This window comes from Physeter macrocephalus, unplaced genomic scaffold (assembly GCF_002837175.3).
Source record: "Physeter macrocephalus isolate SW-GA unplaced genomic scaffold, ASM283717v5 random_43, whole genome shotgun sequence".
Lineage (NCBI taxonomy): Eukaryota > Metazoa > Chordata > Mammalia > Artiodactyla > Physeteridae > Physeter > Physeter macrocephalus.
This window is the reverse complement of record NW_021145329.1, coordinates 97,872-118,220: the sequence shown is the minus strand read 5'-3', so window position 1 is coordinate 118,220 and position 20,349 is coordinate 97,872. Positions and strand designations below refer to the sequence as shown.

The following is a 20,349-nucleotide window of genomic DNA, read 5'->3' as shown; positions in this document are numbered from 1 at the left end:
TAATCAGTGTAAGGTCAGATTTTTTTCATCTATTTCAAAGAAAACCACATAGTGCAAAAGATGAAAAGCTAAAACAGTTATAAGAATCGAGAAATCCTCTACTGAGCCAGTCATTAGAGATTTGCAAAAATGTAAACAATGCCACACTCTGACTCAATTTTTCTGTTTTGGAAAATATAGTTATTTTTAATTACAAATATTTATGTTAACATGCTGTTGGTTTACTATTTTTTAATGAATTAAGAGTTATTTAATTTTTTTCCTCAGTTCTAATTTCTTGTATGGTAAATATCAATAGCTCTTACCCACATGAACAAAAACTCTTTAGGGTTCTCAAAACTTTTTAAGAGTCCAAAGGGTCTTGAGAACAAAAAGTGTGAGAATGACTGTGCTAAACAAATATCGGGTGGGCCAAAAAGTTCATTCAGGTTTTTCCACAAGATCTTACAGAAAAAGCCAAATGAGCTTTATGGCCAAACCGATACTTTATTAGAGTCCTGACAACTACCTACTAGGTAGGCAGTATTATTATTATCCCACTTTGCAGGTGAGAAAACTGAGGAACAGAGAGGTATAGTAACTTGCTCAAGGTCACCCAGGAAGTAAAGAGACTGGAGTTGAAACTCGAATCCAGGTCACGATGCACTCCTGACTACTTTGTGTCCTGGGGGTCCTCCCCCACCCTTCCAGGTCTGTGAGCTCTGCAAGGGGGTGGCCCCCGCCGACAGCCCCGTGGTCTACTCGGACAGGGCAGGCTACAGCAAGCAGTGGCATCCTGCCTGCTTCGTGTGCACCAAGTGCTCCGAGCCGCTGGTGGACCTCATCTACTTCTGGAAGGACGGGGCGCCCTGGTGTGGCCGTCATTACTGCGAGAGCCTGCGGCCCCGGTGCTCCGGCTGCGACGAGGTGAGGACCAGTGGGGTGGACGCCCCCAGACTGCAGGAGGGGACCCAGAGGCCCAGGGGGTGTGGCTTCGTGACGATGTGATCCACAGATAGGAAGACTGGGGCTCAGATCCCCCTTCACACTCTCAGCCTCTGTCTTCCCATCTGCAAAGTGGGGCAGAAATTAGTTCCCACCCCCGGGCCCGTTGGGATGGGTCAGACACAGAGGACCTGTCAAGTCTCATCCTTGGCACCAGGCTTGGCGCTGAGTAAGGGCTCAGAAGAACATTATGGGGTGCCGCCAGGAGGTAGACGGCCCACATTCAAACCTGGCTCTGCCTCTGTGAGGCATGTGGGTCCCTAACTCCTGTGCCTCAGTTTTAAAACTTACCAAATGGGAGGGTAACGGTGCCCATCCCATGGAAGTGCTGGGAGGATAAATGAGATCACGCCTGAAAATGCTTGGCACGGGGCCCGAGTAACTAAGAAGCGGAAGCTGCTGTGAGTCTTAGGATAATGTAACACAAGACGATACAACAAAATCATGTAGCATTAACGTAACACAATCCGACAGTCAGAGATGCTGTGAAAGGGGTTCAGCTCTCCAACAAGGATATAGACTAGAGAAACTCTAAGGTGTATGAATAGTGACAATAATGGCTATGCCAATAATAACTACTGCCTGCATGCCCCTGGTGACGAGAAACTCACTACCTTCATCTTTGGCACATACGAGGGTTAGAAACGTCTTCCTCACGTTAAGCCAATGTCTGCCTCCTCCCACCTCTCACGTGTTGGTCACCCTCTGAAGTTAAGACCCTGTAATCCTCCTACCTCATAACCGTGTGAACAAGAATGTTACAGAAGGAAAAGGGCTGTCAGCAGGCCTGGTCCCACCCACCTCATTTCTGTGAGGACAACAGTATGCTCGCGGTAACAACACCCCATCCTAACGTGCTACAGACGTTGCACGTGACGTACCATTTACATCTCACAACAGTCTTTCGGGGAGGGAGAGAGAATCATTATCTCCATTTGACATTTGAGACGAGTGCAGCTCAGAGAGGTCAGTGATAATCACAAAGCACTGACTTTGTCTCTGTTACCATTCTGAGTACTCCATCTGTAGCAACACATGCAGCACTCATAAAACCCCAAGGGATGGGTAGTATTTATATCCCCATCCTACAGATGTGGAAACTGAGGCACAGGGAGGTTGAGTAATTTGCCCAAAGTCATGCAGCTGGTATTTAAGTGAAAACACATACCTGGTCCCTGTCTGACCCCAAAATCAGAAAGCACGTTTAAGCAGTATGCTGTTCTGCTCTCTGGTTCCTCACCAGATTGTACAGATGTTCCAAAGTGTTACTTTATTCCAGCCCCAAGTGACTCTGGGTGTTCTTGCTCTTGAGGACTGGCCATTGGTCGCTCAGCTACTGTTAGGCCATCGTCACCGGGGTAGGTAATTCCGCCTCAGAGCACAAGTGGGCTTTGGATTTGGCCCAGACAGCATCATCGATGCCAGATACGTAAAACCTGTCAATAGCGCAGGATTTTTTTTTTTTTTTTGATCCCAGAAGCTAAGATGCAACCATGACCTTCGCCAAATACTGTACTTGCTGTCTTAGAGTTACGTCAGATTTCTCCACTGAAAGGCACTGGAAGGTCAAAACGAGAATGGGGGACGAGGGACCACCACCTTACGGCCTGTCTCCCGTGCCCCGTCTACTAGGGACAGAACCTGAGCTGTACGACTCTCTGCTCCCCTCCCCAGATAATATTCTCAGAGGATTACCAGCGCGTGGAGGACCTGGCCTGGCACCGAAAGCACTTTGTCTGCGAGGTTTGTGAGCAGCAGCTGGGTGGCCGGGCGTACATCATCACCAAGGGTCAGCCTCTGTGCCCAACGTGCAGCAAGTCCAAACGCTCCTGAAGGGCTGTCCACCCACGGCTGGAGTCCACAGGATCCCACCGAGAAGTAGAGCCAGGTGTGCCAAGGTCATCCTAAGGGTCTGGCGAGACAGCCAACAGCAACAAGAACAGTGATCTTTTTTCAGTGGATATATATACATATATACACACACACACACACACACACACACATATTCTAGATCAGGTGGGGAGGGATGCTTGAGGGTCAATAGTTTCAAAGCCGGAGACGTTCTGAGAAGTCTTAGGATGCGGTTGTTTTGTTTTTGCTGCTGTTGCTGTTTCCCAGCTACCAACGAAACACATCCTGCCCGGGCTCTCTAGGGGGAGTTTCCCAGAATGCAACCCTTGAGTGATCAAATCACATAGCTGGAGGATGTGCGTGCTTTCTCGTGAACCTGGGGGCTCCTCCAGGAGCAGCCTGGGATCCCAACCCTCGTTTGTTGCCTCCCTTTCAAATGGAATTTGCATTTTAAATAGACCAATGTTGGCATGATAAATATATCAATAAAAGTTTTACGAAGTCCGCACGTGCCCTGGTCTCATTATTTGCACCTGGCAGTCATCTCACGGCATCTGTTTTGCCCCAAGATCCTGAGTGCTGGTGCTAGCGGAAGGCACTGGAAATGCAGGGGTGCCTCTTCATCAATTGTGTCTCATCAGACTCCTTTGGGGACTGAAGGTCCTCGGGGCAGAACTCCCATCCCCCCAGTTCTGGGCACCCCGAGGGCACCGATGGAAACCAGCGTGTCGTGTTTCATGGGACACCTAAAAGCAGCCTCTTGAAAACTGGGGAGCCGCAACCCAGGTGTTCTCCAAGCCCCCGCAGGGGATGAGTGAGCCCCTCTGGGTGTAAGACCAGGCAGGGGACTCAGAGCAGCCGAACAGGGCCACCTAAGCTCAACCAATGGGTGCCACAGGGGACACGGTGACCAGTGCAGGCCAACCTGAAGAAATATGGATTTTATGAGAAATCTCTCCCTTTTTTAAACGTTGCCAACGGAACACTGAATGAGCCGAACGGAACAGCTCTTTGGGTGAGACTGTCTCTCTTTTATGGCCTCTCTGTGCATTTACAGTCTCCAAATTCGTTTCCTCCCCATAATTTCAGAGAAAGACCTTTCTTTTTCTACTGCGGATATAAAGGTGAAAAAGACCTGAGGCTTAGAAGCTCACAGTCTGATCACCAGGGCCTCTCTTTCCTTTTTGTTTTTTTTTTTAGTCACACCACGAGTTCCCCGACCAGGGATCAAACTCAAACCCGCGCCCTCTGCATTGGAAGCGCGGAGTCCTAACCACTGGACTGCCAGGGAAGTCCTGGCCTCTCTTTCTTAAACTGCCCATCTATTGACCAGTTTCTTTAATCTGACCACCCAAATTTTGCTCGCATTACCTCGTCTACAATACCTCCATTCATGTGCTTTGCAAGTTGGGCGAAAGCTACTGCCCTATCCTTCGCAGGTGGTTTTCTGCTTCCAGCTCATCTCTCCGGCCCCCGTGTTTCTCTGCCATGTCCACCTTCTCAAAAAGGAGCTTTCGGACCCATCCTTCCAGGATCCCTGTTGCCCCCTCTACTTAACAGCCAAGTCCTCACCCTGACATGCGAGTCCTTCCAACACTTGGCTTAACCGTCCTTCTGGTCTTAAAACCCTTTCTTTCTCTAGATTTCGATTTCCCTGTTTCACTTAAACACTCAGAACCTCCTTTTGATCAAGACCCTCTCCCCTGCCACCACCGCCCTGGTCTGTGCCGGGTCCTTGAAGATCAAGTCCTTCTACAGAAATTCTATCTGTCCTAGAAGGAGCTTCTGAAACATAACCTGCTTCTCAGCAGCCCTCCCTGAAGCGCCAATGGAATATGCACTTGTTCATTCCCTCATTCATTCATTCATTCCACAAATATTCACTGAGCACTAGAGAATTCCAATTCACATGCTGAGTACAGGGGGTACAGTGCTCACAGAAAGAACAGTGCCCCTGGACGTTACAGTCCGTGCAGGAGATGGGCCTCGGGCAAATATTCCCACAAGTTGATGTAAAATTACTGCTTCTATGGATGGTATAAAGGTGGGGGTGGGGGTGGGGAATCGGATCTCTACAAAGCAAATGAAAGAGATTGGACCTAATCAGGGATGTCCGGAAAGGTGCTCCCGGGAGAGTGACACTTGAACTGAGATCTAAAGGGCAGTAGACGCCTAGTAGCCAAAGAGGGAAAGGAAGATGGTTAAAGATGGCTGCATGGATGGCATGTACAAAGGCCCTGTGGCTGAAGTAGCACCAGTTGATTCAATATCTACTTACTGCTGTTGGAGATACAGTGGTGATCATGAATGGGACTGAAAGAAGATGGTGTGGCAGGTCCACATGGGGAGGATGGATGCTGAGGCACAAGAGGGTCACCAGCTTTGTGGGCAACAGAAAAGACCGGTTTCTGTCCAATGAGCAACCGGGAGCCTTCCGAGAGTTTTCAGCAGGGGTTGGTAATGGCGGGGACAGGGAGATTACGGGATACATGATCTCTCCTCTGCTGAAACCCCAGCGTGATGCCTGATCGATTTTGTCCTGGTGCCTCTGTCCACACCACTGTGGACAGGAGTAATGTCCCCCACAGACCCCCGTGGATGCCATCCAGAACGTGCTCCTGCCTTCCTGGTGTCTACTAATGACACCAACCTTGCACTTGGAACACCGAATCCTCTCTGACACCCCCCTTCCCCTCTGATGGTCACTCAGCACTGTCCTCTCTCCCATCACCTCTTCCTTCCATCCCCAACGTTGTATTTCACCTTGAACATTTTCTGCCTGGACTGACAACGATCTCCTGGGGTTCCCCACACGGTGCCCTATTACTGCCTCTTCCATGCGGCTGCCGTAACTGAGCAGGAGGCTGCACCCAAATTGGAAAGACATATGCTGTACAATGTGAGAGCGTTAATCCTTGCATGGTTTATCCCCCATGTCAGCAGGAAGCACAGCTGCCATTCTCATCACTCCCATTCTCCAGCCTCACCCTCCCTACAAGGGTATTATAGATGCCCTTACCCTTCATCTGTGCTCTCAAAATATCCCAGGCTTACGGCGATAATTGCACTGATTCTATTGTGCTATAAATATTAGCTGGAGAAAGGCTCCCCCATGCACTTCTTGAGAAAATACTCTCCTCATCTTTAGTCTCCAATCCTTAGAATAATGCCTAGCAACAAAATCAAAGAATAAACAGCCGAGGGCCCTTCGATGATTCACTGTTGCGAACGGCACTGGGTTCCAAAAGGGCCTAAATCAACTAGGAAGACTTCAGAATGAGGCAGACACCGTTGGCTGCCTATGGGCGGCCATTCTCCGCCCCATTTCCTTCTTCTTTGTGGGGAGAGCCCACTTCCCGTGATACAAACTCACTTTCCCAGCTTCTTCTGCAGCTGGAGGAACAGCATGTGACTCAAGTCTGGCCAATGGGGCTTCACCTTTGGGGAGCTGCTGAGAAATATTCTCTTCATGGATGAAAAGAGCTGCTCTGGAGGGAACAGCCCTACTTTCTGTTTCTTTTGATATTATTTCAAACTTAGAAAAAAAGCCACAAGACGAGAACAAAGAACTTGTCTTCTTGAACCATTTGAGGGTGTTGTTGACACTATGCCCCACCACCCCATCAAGGTTTCGGTGTGTAATTCCTACAAACAAGGGCATTCTCCCACCTAACCAGGAAACAACCATCAGAATTAGGGATTAACATTCTACCAGTCGAATCCTCAGATCCCCGTCACCGGTTGTCCCAATAAGGTCTTTTATAACAATTTCACCAGCTGTCCCAATAATGTCTTTTATAAAAAAAAAAAGAAAAAAAGATCCAGTCCAGGATCATGCACTGCGTTTAGTTGACCCGTCTCTTTAGTTTTCTTCAGTTGGGAAGTGTTCCTAGTTCTCTCCTTGACAGTTATGATCTCAACATCTTAAAAGATTAAAAGCCACATAATGGGTAGAATGTCCATCAAATTAGCTTTGTTTGATATCCTCTTACAATTAGATTCATGTTATGCTTTTTCGGCAGGAAGGCCATGGAAGTGATGCTGTTTTCTTTTCATTGCATCCTACCAGATAAGACAAGATTTTTATTTGTTCCATTACTGTTGCTATTAATTTTCAACACTTGATCATACTAAATTTTTCCACTGTCAAGTCACTCCTTTTCCCTTTGTGTTTAATGAGCATTTTGTGGGAAGGTACTTTGAGACTATGTTAATATCCTGTTCCTCATCAAAATTCCACCCATAGGTTGTCAGTATCCACTGAGGTTTCTTGACTGAATTATTACTATGACAGTTGCCAAATGCTGATTTTTTTTCTAATTCAATCATTCCTTCCATGTTTACTAGTTAGCATTCTACTATAAGGAAAAGCTCTGTTTTCTCCCTATTTATGTATTTATTCATATTTTATATCAGTTTGGAGTCATGGATTTCTATTTTATTAAATTGTTTATAATCTATTATTATCATTATTTATTTTGATGTTCAAACTGTCCCAAATTTGGCCAACGAGAGCTTTTACAAGCTGGCTGTTACGTCCTTTTAACAGGTCCCCATCATCCTTTGAACATAATTTTACATTCTGGCACCAAGAGGAGCTCTCAGCTCATCTTGGACTTCTCCTGCCCCAGTTTTGGATTCAGCCATTTCTCAAGGAGTCTCGTCTTCTTAAGCTGGGTGCTGTCAGGTTGGAACATCTTAGAACCTTGAAGACACAAGTGAACCACGCTAATAAGCTGAGAGTGATGGAGCTGAGACTTAAACAGAGTCTAGATCCTTGGTTATATCATCAAGCCAGTGAACTTAGTTCTGGCTTTCTTGTTACATGAGACAATTTCCTTCTGCTTTATGCTGGATTATACATTTATTACTTGTGTAATACATCTCTTCACCATATAGTTTCTCTTTAGTGAGGTTTTATTCATTGTAGCCAGAAACAATGGGACTAATACCCAAGATGTTTCACATTTGAGCTTGAGTGAATTAAACATTTCTGAAGCCATTACACCCCCTGGTTCATTTGGGTGTTTAAACAAGTCTGTCTGGGGAAGACACAGGCGATAGTGACATGAGTGCTTGACTCACTGGGTTATCAGACTTTGGCTCCAAAAGTTTGGCTTCAAATATGAGACAGTTCCATGGAAGCTGAGAGGGTGCCATGGCATGTGTGCAGACCACCCATGCCTTTGACGAGCTGAGCCTGGAGATGATGCTGTTGAAGGAAGAAGTGTGTTTGCCCCTTCTTCTCAACCATGATCTGTGTTCATTCAGACGCTACTAGTTTGAAGCAAAATGATCTCCTGGACCGATTCCCTCGGTTCTATGATAATAGAATCTGCATGCATCAGCATATAGTGTTTCTTTGGTCTGAGTTTGGGACAACTTTGGTGCTTTGTTTTTTTTTTAAGATATTTTTGATGTGAACCATTTTTAAAGTCGTTATTGAATTTGTTACAATGTTGCTTCTGTTTTATGTTTTGGTTTTTCGGCCATGAGGCATGTGAGTTCTTAGCTCCCCGAACCCACACCCCCTGCATTGGAAGGTGAAGTCTCAACCACTGGACCACCAGGGAAGTCCCACAACTTTGGTTCTTAAACAGCAGAAAGGATTTGGACTTGCAGACAGAAGAAATATTATCCAGGCCTCTCTTGTTGCAAAGGAAGGAAGCCCACGCAAACCGTTTAAACAACAACAATGAAAAGAAATACCTGGAGGGAATCCACATTCTAGAATCTACATTCTCGTTGAGAATCTGCTTCCTTTCTCCATCTCTCGCCTCTGTTTTCCTCCATGTCAGCTTCGTCCTCAGGCAGACCAGCCCAGATAGCAGCCCCCAGAACCCAGTAAAGGTCACATTCACCCTCGGAGCCAGTGAGCCCAATGAAAGGGGAGTGTCTCTTGCTGGGGCTTTCCGGGAATGACTTTGATTGGCCCAACATGGGTCATGTGCCTATCCCTCGACCAATGATTGTGCCCAGACAGCCGAGGTACCCTGATTGGCAGTGCCTTGATCACGTGCCAACCAGCCAACCCCTAAGGGGAGGAAAAGGGATTTGAAAAGACCGCCGCCCCTCGGGGCTTCCCTTCTGGTGCAGTGGTTAAGAATCCACCTGCCATTGCAGAGCACAGGGGCTCGAGCCCTGGTCCGGGAGGATCCCACATGCCACGGAGCAGCAGCTAAGCCCGTGCACCACAACTACTGAGCCTGCAATCTAGAGCCCACGAGCCACAACTACTGAGCCCATGTGCCACAACTACTGAAGCCCGCGCACCTAGAGCCCGTGCTCCGCAACAGGAGAAGCCACCGCAAGGAAAAGCCCGCGCGCCGCCACTAGAGAAAAGCCCTCGCGCAGCAATCAAGACCCAACACAGCCAAAAATTAATTAATTAATTCAAAAAAGAAAAGAAGAGGCAGCCACCCCCAAATCACGTAAATCAGGCCCCTTGTAGAAAAAGAGAGTCCCTGTTAGAACTGCAGGTGGCAAAGGAAATCCTTCTGGGCAAAGAGAGGCAGGATGGATAAAACTACAGGAGCAAAGCACAGAGAAGGAGCAATTCGAGAAGTTGGAAGAGAGCCAAGCCGAGGAATCTAAGGATAAGACCATCCCGGGACTGGGGAATGCAGGCTCCCGCGGGGAGCGCCGCAAAGAGTAAGGGTAGAAGCCAAGTCACAACACTCATCTTGAACTAATTATCACGCTACTAAAACTCTCATTTGTCTTGATTTTTTTTAAATTACTGGCAAGAAAAGACGACAAATGTTTTTAAAGGTCTGCATAAAATGGTATTCCCTAAAGGATTTTATTGGGACCTTTTTTTTTTTAATTATGTGAAAGATGATGCAGACTTACTAAACGGTCTTTCTGGGAAAAGTTTAATAAATGTGAAGGATGTACTTCCATGAGTTCAACTATGGAAAGTTTTAAAATAGAAGAGTGACACAAGCAGCTAATGATCCCAATATGCTAGATTATGCAGGCTGCTGGCACAGGTTCTGGGGTTTAATCAAATATATAAATTATGAAATATGGTTGCAAGGAATTGCAAGCCTTTGCCCTACAAGGGAATGGTCTGTGCATCGTTTGACAGGAGAGCTCTGTGGCGTTCATCTTCAGCTGATAAGGGGACAGAGGGCAGGAGCCAACGGGTGGGTGGGCATCTTTGGCCAATGCAAAGAGACCATCTGTGCCAAAGCTGGACAGAAGAATATGCGCCAGCCAGAGCCCCCGGCCAAGGAGGAAGGTGTTTGTTCAATATGTGGCCTGTGTGGTCCCCTCTGCAGGGGAGGTGTCTGTGACATCTGGGGCCACAGCTTGTAAACACTGAGCTTTCAGCGCTTCTTCCCACCCAAAAAGCCACCCTTCAGCCGCCTCCACTTCACGCCTCAGCAGGAACACTCCCTCTTCCAGGAAGCCCTTGCTGATTCCTCCAGACGTTCAGAGTCTCAACCAACTGTGTGCCCGATGTGGCCCCTTGACCAGACTGTACTTACGTCAGACTCCACGTTTGTCTTCTGAACAACAGGCAACTCATTCACTGGTTCGTTCTTTGATTCACTCATTCACCATGCTTTTACCCAGGGCCTATTATGCCCCGGGCACTGTGCTAGGCCTGCGAAATACAATAGTGAACAAAGGAGACATGGTTTCTGCACTAATGGCATCAACACCTGTCAGAGGAGAGCAACCAATGACAGACCATCATCTACTCAGACACGCCTGCGGCCCAGCAGAATCCCAGCTTCCGTTCCTTCCCAAAGTCTCCCCAGCCTCCTCGCAAATAGGTCAGTAGGAGGCCTGGGCTTTCTCCCTTGCTCACCAAATAGATCCTACATGTCTGGTAGTGCAAGCACAGCCACTGACGGCACGGGCTTGGGAGCTAGGTACCTCAAGTCTAAACCCAACTCCATTGTGTCACTTAGATAAGTCATTTCACTTTGTTCCCAAGTTTCTCCTTTATAAAATGGGGATAGTAATATCATTTCCTTTACAGGGCTGTTCTGAGGATTAAGTGGGCATATGCATGTTACAAGACCTAGAACAGCCCCTGGCACACAGTAAGTGCTCAGTAAGCACTGGCTTCCATCATCGCTGTAGCTTGTATTACCCAAGAGCGGACCCTGGAAGAAGATGGCTTAACTGGAATCTCCTCTACTCTTGGAAACAGTGGTTTTCTTTTTCTGCTGTTGTTTTTAATTTTGTATTTTTATTTTAAGTTCATCAGCAAACTTCCTTTTCTTATTTCTAATCTCTGAGACCTTCTGGCGAATGCCCAAACGTGACCAACCTACCCGCTGAGGGAGACATTTCAGCATCCCGCTCTACATACACGCACACAGAGTTGTGAATGTAAAGGGCTGTCCTCTGTGAGTCTGTGGAGGCTAACCATCTTGCTTCCTTGGTTCCAAGGTACGCATGAAATGAAAACACGGCACTCCTAGAATGGGGACTCATCTCGGAGTGACCATGCACTTTACCGTGGTTGAGTTTCGCCCTCCAGCCCCCTACACAGCTGTCACTTAACAAAAAAAAAAAAAAAAAGTTGTCACTGAAGTGAATGGTACGTGCAGTGAGCTAAAATCCACGGATGAGGTGACAGCACATCAACTGGAAACAACTCACAACTTTGGCTTCTGTCACAGCGCGACAGAGTATGACAAGCCGGAGTTCTAGGTCAGGGCAACCAGCGCTTTTCCATCTAGGAGAAACCGCATGGCTGGCTTTGGCAACCGGACGGGATTCACGTGGAACCAGAGATTGAAAATTGTCGTCGACTTTCAGGAGTCGCACGTCTCCCCGCCACCACCCACCACAAAGCCCTACTCCCGCCAAAGTGCTTTTCCCACCATATATGACTGGTGTCACTTCCCTAAAAGAAAGCAGCTCAGTACAGGCTGAACTAGCACGAGTTCCAAATGAGTGTGTGGGCCTGAGGGAATGGGCCACGACTGCACCTACATATTCACATTTTTTTTAAAGAAAGCATTTTGTAAAATCAAAAGATTGCTAAAATAAGGACCTGGGAGAAAATGCCAAATGTTCTAGATGAAACACCCACATCCTAAAATGAAAACCCCTCACGTTGGAAGGACAAACAGCAGTTTACGTGGCTCCAGACACGCGTCCACTGAACTGGTGTGACGTCAGAAAATACCTGGCAGCCCGCCATGGCCTTGGAGGCCGGCTTTTCTTCCAACTCTTATCGCTTCTTCCATATTCAGAGTGTCAAGTGCCTTCTGATGGGTACACGTGTCTGTTTCGGTTCGGTGGCTGAGACGCTGTCCATCTGCCAGGGAGGGGGAGATCTTCCGGATTTTGCCCAAATTGTGACTGCCTTCTAACGCCTGGCGAGGGAATCCTGCAGGAGAATGCACACGTGGCCCTAAAAATCGGCCATCGGCTTCATACGGAGAGTGACTTGTGGATCAAGCTCACGCGGCTGTCGGGGCACTGCTCGCTCTAGGAAACTTCTTTCTGTCCCAAAGGCAAACCCAGTTCCAAAGGTTTTATGACGCCATGTGGCATCCTCCACGCTAGGAAACTTTCCAAGAGGAAAGGAATAGTATCTAGAAAGAGAGCAAAGGTGAACCTTATCTGCTCCATTTATAATGAAGAACTGGAGATATTTTCTCTAATCCTTTAAAATTAGATGGCTTTTATTCAAAAGGCTAAGTCATCTGCGGGCAACCGCGCAGTGACCTGAATGATTATTCCAGGGACCGTATTAGAAATGCATGCAGCGCTGGGCTTCCTGTCGGCGGGGAAGAAGAGGGGCTGTCATCCCCCCTCCCAGGTAACTTTGTAATAGGGAAGAACAAATCTGACTCCCTCTTAGATCAGTTTCTTTTATTTTAACCTTTGTGCTCTATTGCTTTTGCTTCAGTTAAGAATGTTGCCTATGGCCTGAAATATATAGGATAACCCATTCTCAAGGCTCTGACCTTTAAGGTTATAACACTTTCCCATTCATATAGAGGTAAAAAGTTGCAGAACAGAGGATAACATTTGTCTTATTGGAAATTTACAGGAACATCACGCCCTGACCTCTGACCTAGGTAGACAGCTGCACGAACAAAGGATTGCAACACCAAGAAGTCTGCAAGAACCAACCGCGCCCCTCCCTTACCTTGCCTTTACGAGTGCTTTGCCGAAACCCTTCAGGGATTTGGGCTTTTCTGGGCACGAGCCACCCCCTGCCCCTTGCGTGGCCCTGCAATAAACCTTTCTCTGCTCCAAACTCCGACATTTCAGTTTGTTTGCTCTCGACATGTGTCAGGCACACGTAACATCTGGAGGCCAGACATCTGGGTTCTCCTTCCCTTCTGCAAACACTCTAGGCTGCAGTGTTGCAGGAAAAGGTTTAGGAAGAGGAAACACAACTCACACTATTACCCCAGCCCCAAATGACCCATCGGAGGAGTCAATCCCAGCTGCTACATACAGAGAGGAACTTTCTGAGGTTCCTAATGACGAGGACACCACTCTGCACCCATCTCTCTGCTGGCCTGGTATCTGGGCCCTGCTGGCAGACTAGGGTAGGGCAGAGAAGAATTCTTTTCCCCTCTACCCATCATAGGTTCATTGGCTGGGGCCCACCAATCAAACTGATGAAAGAAAGATTAACAGGAGGACAACATCTTTTCATTTCAGACCTGTGCCCAGGAGTTCACAAAGAAAACTGTGGCTCAAGAAGGCAGCCAGACGAATGAGGCTTATGAAGCATCTTAGACAAAACAAAGGGGTTTGGGCTTTGGGGGATGGGGGCAGAGCAGTTACAAGAAGGTAACCGGGACAAGTCCAATAAACTAGAGCTGTTTAGGAGGGTTTGTTAGGCAGGTTTAAGGCCACGCTTTCTCCATTAATAACAGTTATTAAGAGTCCTCCTCTTCGGGCTTCTCTGGTGGCGCAGTGGTTAAGAATCCGCCTGCCAATGCAGGGGACACGGGTTCGAGCCCCGGTCCGGGAAGATCCCACATGCCGTGCAGCAACTAAGCCCGTGCGCCACAACTACTGAGCCTGCGCTCTAGAGCCCGCGAGCCACAACCACAGAGCCCACGTGCCACAACTACTGAAGGCCCACGTGCCTAGAGCCCGTGCTCCGCAACAAGAGAAGCCACTGCAATGAGAAGCCCGCGCACCGCAACGAAGAGCAGCCCCCGCTCGCTGCAGCTAGAGAAAACCCGTGCGCAGCAATGAAGACCCAACTCAGCCAAAAATAAAATAAATAAATTTAAAAAAAAAAAAAAAAAAAAAAAAGAAGACTCCTCCTCTTCAAATTATGAGACAGGGAGCTATCTTTACAAATAGAAATTTCCTTTGTGAGTCTAAATGTCCTTCTGTGCCCTGTTTTCACAGCTTCTCTTGCATCTCTGCTTCTCCATGGCCTTCAGCTCATTTGGGGGTGGCGCATTCCCACAAGCATCATTAACCTAGACTTGTTCTAGCCAGGGTCCTCTTTCTTGGGGGTTCTTAGATAGGGGACAACAGGGAACTGGCCCAGAAGGCAGAAAGCCTGAGCTCAGCCCTGGGCTTTCCTGCTCCCTGGCAAGTCACGGGAGCTCTCTCACCTCAGTATCACCTGCACGATGGGGCTGGGCATCCATCATGCCCCCGCCTCAGCATTGCTGTGGGCCAAATGGGAGATCGGATAGGAAGGATTAGTGTAAATCGTAAAGAGCCCTATTCATGCACAGCCTGCTTATCTGATATTCTCAGAAGAAATACTGGCTTTCTCCTGATCCGGTTTGAGATGAACATTCTTTCAGCAGCCCCTAATGGGCGAACTCAGGCGTGTGCAAACATTTTTCGAACTCTTCATGTCAATGATATTTATGCAGCTTCCTTGTATATGAAATAAATTAAAGCAGGGCTGTAAGCATGACCAGGAGGCAGGCAGCCAGAGATCCACCCAATCCACTTATGCATCAAACTGATGGCAACAGCTGGGGCCTCCCCTCAGACCCCAGGGCTCCCAGGAACCAGGGGGGAAAGCTCCAGACCAGATCGTGCCCTAAGGCTCATCCTTGAGAGGCAAGAGCAGTAGCCAGACCCATCTCCTTCTGGAAGTTCCTTAAGGAAGGACGTTGGGAGGTAAGAGAAGGCAAAACAGACCATTTATTTGACCACATGGTTCAAATCAGAGGGCCGGAAAGGGGTGTCACTGGGGGAGAGGACTCTGAAACGTGCAATGGCCTGAAACGAGGCTGGCAATTTGGGCCCAGGTTGTAAAGGTCACGCTCATGACTCCCCTTCAAGTCCTGTCAAGCTCAGCCTTTCATCACACGCTGCAAGTGAAAACTACCACCCAAGCTCTGTCCAGACAACCCACGTGGTGATAGAGGACAGGGGAACTGAGGGAACTTTCCACATGTTCCATTTCCTTAACCAGCCAACCAGGTGGAGAAGCATTTGGGCCTTGGAGCAGCCGGTTCCCAGGCCAGTTTCAGGGTCTTGCAGGTAGAGGACTGGGGCCCCATCCCACCCAAGATGCTGATGTCAGGAGGGGAGCTAGCCTTGAAAAGGACCTGGAGCTACCCTGGGGGTCGCCCCTTCTGTCTGACCGACCTCGCACTCGATCAGGAGACAAGGGATCCTAAATGTGAAACACGATCACAGCTCCTGGCCTCACATAACCAGCAAGGGCTAGCTCAGTCCTGTTTTTCCCAGAAACTGACAAACCCTGTGGCTCTTGCAAGAGCAAGCTCAAAAGAACTGTGTTTATTTCCTTGACTGTGGCACTGAAGATTTCCAGATAACCGGCGTGGAGCCAAAGAAGATTACACCGGGGAAAATGTAAGGACAGTTCAACTAGGCAGGCCTTACTGTACTGTAACGCAGCCTAGAAACAGTGTTTCTGGGGACCCTCACACATGTTCTACATACACCGCAGTAGGGGTGACTCATCTCCTTTTTGCAAATGATAAAACTCTGGCTCAGACAGGTTATGGAACAAGCCGAGGGTCACTTGGTGGAGAGCTGGCAAACCAGGAGAGGTGATAACTTGTGTGGTAGGGGTTTTATACATGAGGAAACTGAAGCCCCAAGAGAACTGTGACTTGCTCAGGACCACACGACTGGGACGTAGCAGAGCTGGGACTGGACGCCCGTTTTCCTGGTTCCTGGTCCTGAGATTTTTCACCTCCTCTGTAAAAGCAGTGCTAATAACCGGTGAAGCAAGCAGCAATTATTAAGGATGTTTTTGGCACTATTTTTGCTGTCTTCCTTGTAATTTTTTGACCAAAGATCAGAGAATTTAATTGAGGTTGGCAAACAAAGGAGGAATGGATCCTAAACACACACTCATTTTTCTTGTTTTATTGTAATTCTGCCTGCAGTTCAATTTGGCCCTCTGCTCTCAAGTTAAAAGTAAACAAAATCCCACCACCCCAATTAGTTTCCTCCACATTGGCCCGGTCCCCAGGGGCTCATAGAAACCCTGTGTTAGCCAGCTTGACTGCAGTTCAATGAACCGAGAGGCAAAAATGACCTCCATTCTCACAGAATCCGCATTAAAATATTGGCCGGCCCGGCAAACACTTCTGAGCCTCATACTCCAACGAGGACGTGTTAACAGGAGGCAAGGAAAACGGCTCACGAGCCCGGCTGAGCCGCCCAGATCAAGGCACGAGCCCAGGGTCCTGGACTCTGTTCCCAGTTCACTCCAAGGGCAGTGGAGAGGGAAGCTCGGGGCCCAGAACCTTCCATCATGGGCTCTTCCCTGGCACTCAGGGAAAAGCCCAGCTTTGCCAGGCCTCAAGAAGGCTCTGCAAGGGGCCACTTCATAAGAAGCTTTGCTGGTTTCCCGGCGGGGGAGCGATGGTGAAGAGAAAGTGGAGCACTTCGGGAACCCCACGGCCCAGTGAGAAAGACGAGCTCATGAAGCCAGCATGGGGTGCGGGGATGTCTCTGTCCCAGGTTTGTACGGGTCTGCTCCCTGGTGCTCTGTTCTCTGCTCAGTCCGGAGGACCTGTCCTGGGCCACCCTCATCGTCCGGCGGAGCGCCTGGCACTCGTCGCCTCTCACCTGGCGACTTCAGTTGCCTCCCAACTGGTCTGTACCCTTGTCCCCCCATGACCCATTCTCCACAGCTGGTGATTGACACGCCTAAGTCCCTCCCTACTCACAGCCCTGTGGTGTCTCCCATAGAATCAAGTCCAGTCCCCGTGTCATGGCCTGGAGGATCTGGTGCCCACCAACCTCCCCAATCTCATCTCCCACCACTCCCGCCCTTACTCACTATGCTCCAGCCACACAGGCCTCTCCATGGCACTGAGATGTAACAGCCCCAGGACCTTTGCACTTGCTGTGTAAGGGGATGCTCCTTCTTCCCCAGATCGTCACACGCGTCTTGCCATTGGGTATCGACTCAGATGCCAGCTCTTCAGAGAGGCCGTCCCCAGTCATTCTTTTTTTTTTTTTTCCTTAATTTATTTTGGCTGCTCCGTGTCTTAGTTGTGGCACACAGGATCTTCGTTGCAGCACGCGGGATCTTTTAGTTGCAACATGCAGACTTCTTAGTTGCGGTATGCAGACTCTTAGTTGCGGCATGTGAACTCTTAGTTGCAGCATGCATGCAGGGTCTAGTTCCCTGACCAGGGATCGAACCCAGGCCCCGGGAGCACAGAGTCTTACCCACTGGACCACCAGGGAAGTCCCGTCCCTGGTCATTCTGCATCATATCCCTCCATGGGACGGAAAAAGTCCTCTACACCAACTAAAGGAAAACCTGTTTGTCCAACTCAGTATGCTGGCTATTGACAAAACCCTTCTGTGACCAGTAGGGACCCTCCTGTAGTCCAGAGCCCTCCCAAATTATTCAAACTACCCAGCAGCTGAGCTTACTCACCCTGCCTCCCGGGCCTTCCCATGAAAACCACAGTAAAGGCCCCTGCCCACACTTTCTCCTCTCTCCTTTCGCCTCCTCATGAATGTGGTGCTTCCCTGCCTAGCCCCCCATGGCATGGTGTGACCCCTCCTGTTGGGAATGAGTAACAAACTCTATTTTCTTTTTTTTTTAAGATTTATTATCTGTTTACTTATTTATTTATTTATTTTATTTATTTTTGGCTGCGTCGGGTCTTAGCCGTGGCACATGGGATCTTCGTTGAGGCATGTGGGATCTTTCATCGCAGCGCGCGGGCTTCTCTCTAGTTGTGGCGCGCGAGTTCCAGGGCGCGTGGGCTCTGTAGTTTGTGGCGCGCAGGCTCTACAGTTGAGGTGTGCAAGCTCAGTAGTTGTGGCGTGCGGGCTTAGTTGCCCCGCGGGGTGTGGGATCTTAGTTCCCCGACCAGGGATTGAACCCGCGTCCCCTGCATTGGAAGGCGCATTCTTTGTCACTGGACCACCAGGGAAGTCCCCCAACTCTCTTTTCAATGGCCGTCCTCTCCTGATCTGTTGGCCTCATCCTACGTAAATAGTAATGAAACCTACATTTTCATGCAGTCTCCTACCCCCAAACACAGAGCCTGGCACTCAGCAAACACGCCACAAAGATCACACGAGGGCAGAAGCCATGCCCACCCAGCCCACCGCTCTACCTCCAGAGCCTAGCGCACTGCCCACCCCACAGCGGGGGCATAAGAAATACCAATTGAAAAAATGAATAACAAAGGTGGACTAAGTGCCAGGAACATTGACATCTGGGAGGACAGCACAGTGGATGGGAGCACGGATCTCGAAGCCTGGGTTGAATCCTGTTCTGCCACGTTCTAACTGTGTAGACTTGGACAAGTTACTTAACTTCTCTGTGCGTCCTCAGAGGGAAAAGGGATAGGTAATAACGCCCTCAGAGAGTCACTGTGACTGTTAAGTGAATTCGTTTAGGCAGGGGGTACAGAGCTGCGTGTAGCACGTGGGCACCACCACATATGTAATTGCATATCCTTGTTTTCTCCACCAACCAGCTCTGAGGACAGATTACTATTCCCATTTTGCAGAGGAAGACACTGAAGCGAAGAAGTGGCACAGCTGTACCTTGACTATTCATCGTGTATTAGAATCCAAGGTTCCTCCGAGTCAGGGTCAAGAGCCGGGCCTCCACCCCCCTCAGGGCCCCCAGCCCCCTCTGGCTCCTCGCCCGCCCCCCTCCTGACCTGCTCTCCTGAGTGCCGTATCTTGGGCTGCACACACAAGCCGTTCGGAGCAATAACCTGGATTCCGGGTGTTCAAGTGAAACTACAATTACGCCTGTGAAATCATGACTATATTATGCTTGGCAGAGAGGCTGTCCAATGGGACTCAGGCCGTAGTCCAGCCCCAACTCCCCAACAGAGTTTAAGCATTTTTTAGCTGCCAACAATGAAAAATTATGAGATTCCACAGAAAACATCTAAATGTCCACATTCTGCTGAAAAACCAGAAGGTCTGGTCTTATCAGAGTTCAGAGACCCGCCTCCCCATTCCCAATGACCCACTCTCACTCAGACTGCCACAACCTCAGATGCCCCTGTTTTCACCCCCTCTAATCCTCCCTTCAGACACCTCCCAAAGAATTTTACTCCATTGCCCTTGTCACAAGAATCTTTTAGAAAATATCAATTTTATCAGGTCATGCCCTTGCTGTGAACTTCTGATTCTCTGTTTCTCTACAACTTCAAATCCAAACTCTTTACTGGGGCATTCTAACCCGCTATGGCCCAGCCTCTGGCTACTTTTCCAGCCTCAATTCTTCTGACTTTCTTCAAAGCCATCTTAAACTATAATCATATCCTAATGTGGAAGACAGACAATAAACAAACAAAGAAACAAATGAACAAGATTACAGAAGAGATATGAAAGAGCTGAACAGGGCAGTGTGATAAATGGTAACTGTGGGTCACCCTGAGGTAGAGCCATCTGGGAAGGCTTCTCAGAGGAGGTGGCCTTTGAGCTGAAACTCGCTGCTGAGTGCTCCCAATGAACCTTAAAGATGGATCTTCATCCATCCTTCATCCTGAAGGATTCCAGTCCTTTGTATCCCCCTGTCTCCACACTCCTTGCAATGCAAATGTGCTGCCCTCCCACCAAGAGATATAGTCTATTTCCCTATTCCTTGAATCTAGACTAGCCTTGGGACCTGCTTTGGCCAATAGAATGCAAAGACCATTCTTTCCCAATCCAAATGCTTAGGCACCTTTGCTGAAAATCAGTTATCATATGTATGTAGGTCTATTTTGGACTCTCTTCTGTTCCACTGATCTATGTGTCTACCCCTTACAAATACTACACCACTGTCTTGATTGTTCTGATATAGTTAAGTCTTCAGACGAAGAAAAGGAAGTTTCCCAGCTTTGTTCTTTTCCAAAATTGTTTTGGTTGATTCTAGGTCATTTGCATTTCCACATAAACTTTAGAATCAGCTCATCAATTCCTACAAAAGTACCTGCTGCGATTTTGATTGGGACTATGCTGCTCAGTTTGGGAAAAATTGTTATCTCAACAACACTGAGTATCCCAATCCATGAATATGGTATACCACTCCATGTATTCAGGTCTTCCTTCATTCTCTTATTGCAGATGTCTTCCATTATAAAAGTC

The 20,349-nt window shown here is 48.4% G+C and overlaps 1 protein-coding gene across 3 annotated transcripts in view; it reads left to right on the top strand.

Annotated features, from left to right (window-relative positions):
- Positions 1 to 13,069, top strand: part of LMCD1 (LIM and cysteine rich domains 1) — a 38,232-nt gene extending 25,163 nt beyond the window's left edge. The window contains exons 4-5 of one of the 3 annotated variants that reach the window (XM_028483535.2): positions 691 to 906; positions 12,863 to 13,069. In XM_028483535.2, the coding sequence (XP_028339336.1) occupies positions 691 to 906; positions 12,863 to 13,054 (408 nt within the window). In that variant the 3' untranslated portion in view covers positions 13,055 to 13,069. Of the gene's footprint in view, positions 1 to 690; positions 907 to 2,461; positions 3,344 to 12,862 lie in introns of those variants that run through there. The other 2 variants (XM_028483536.2, XM_028483537.2) reach the window with 2 other exon arrangements.
- The last annotated feature ends 7,280 nt before the right edge of the window (positions 13,070 to 20,349 follow it).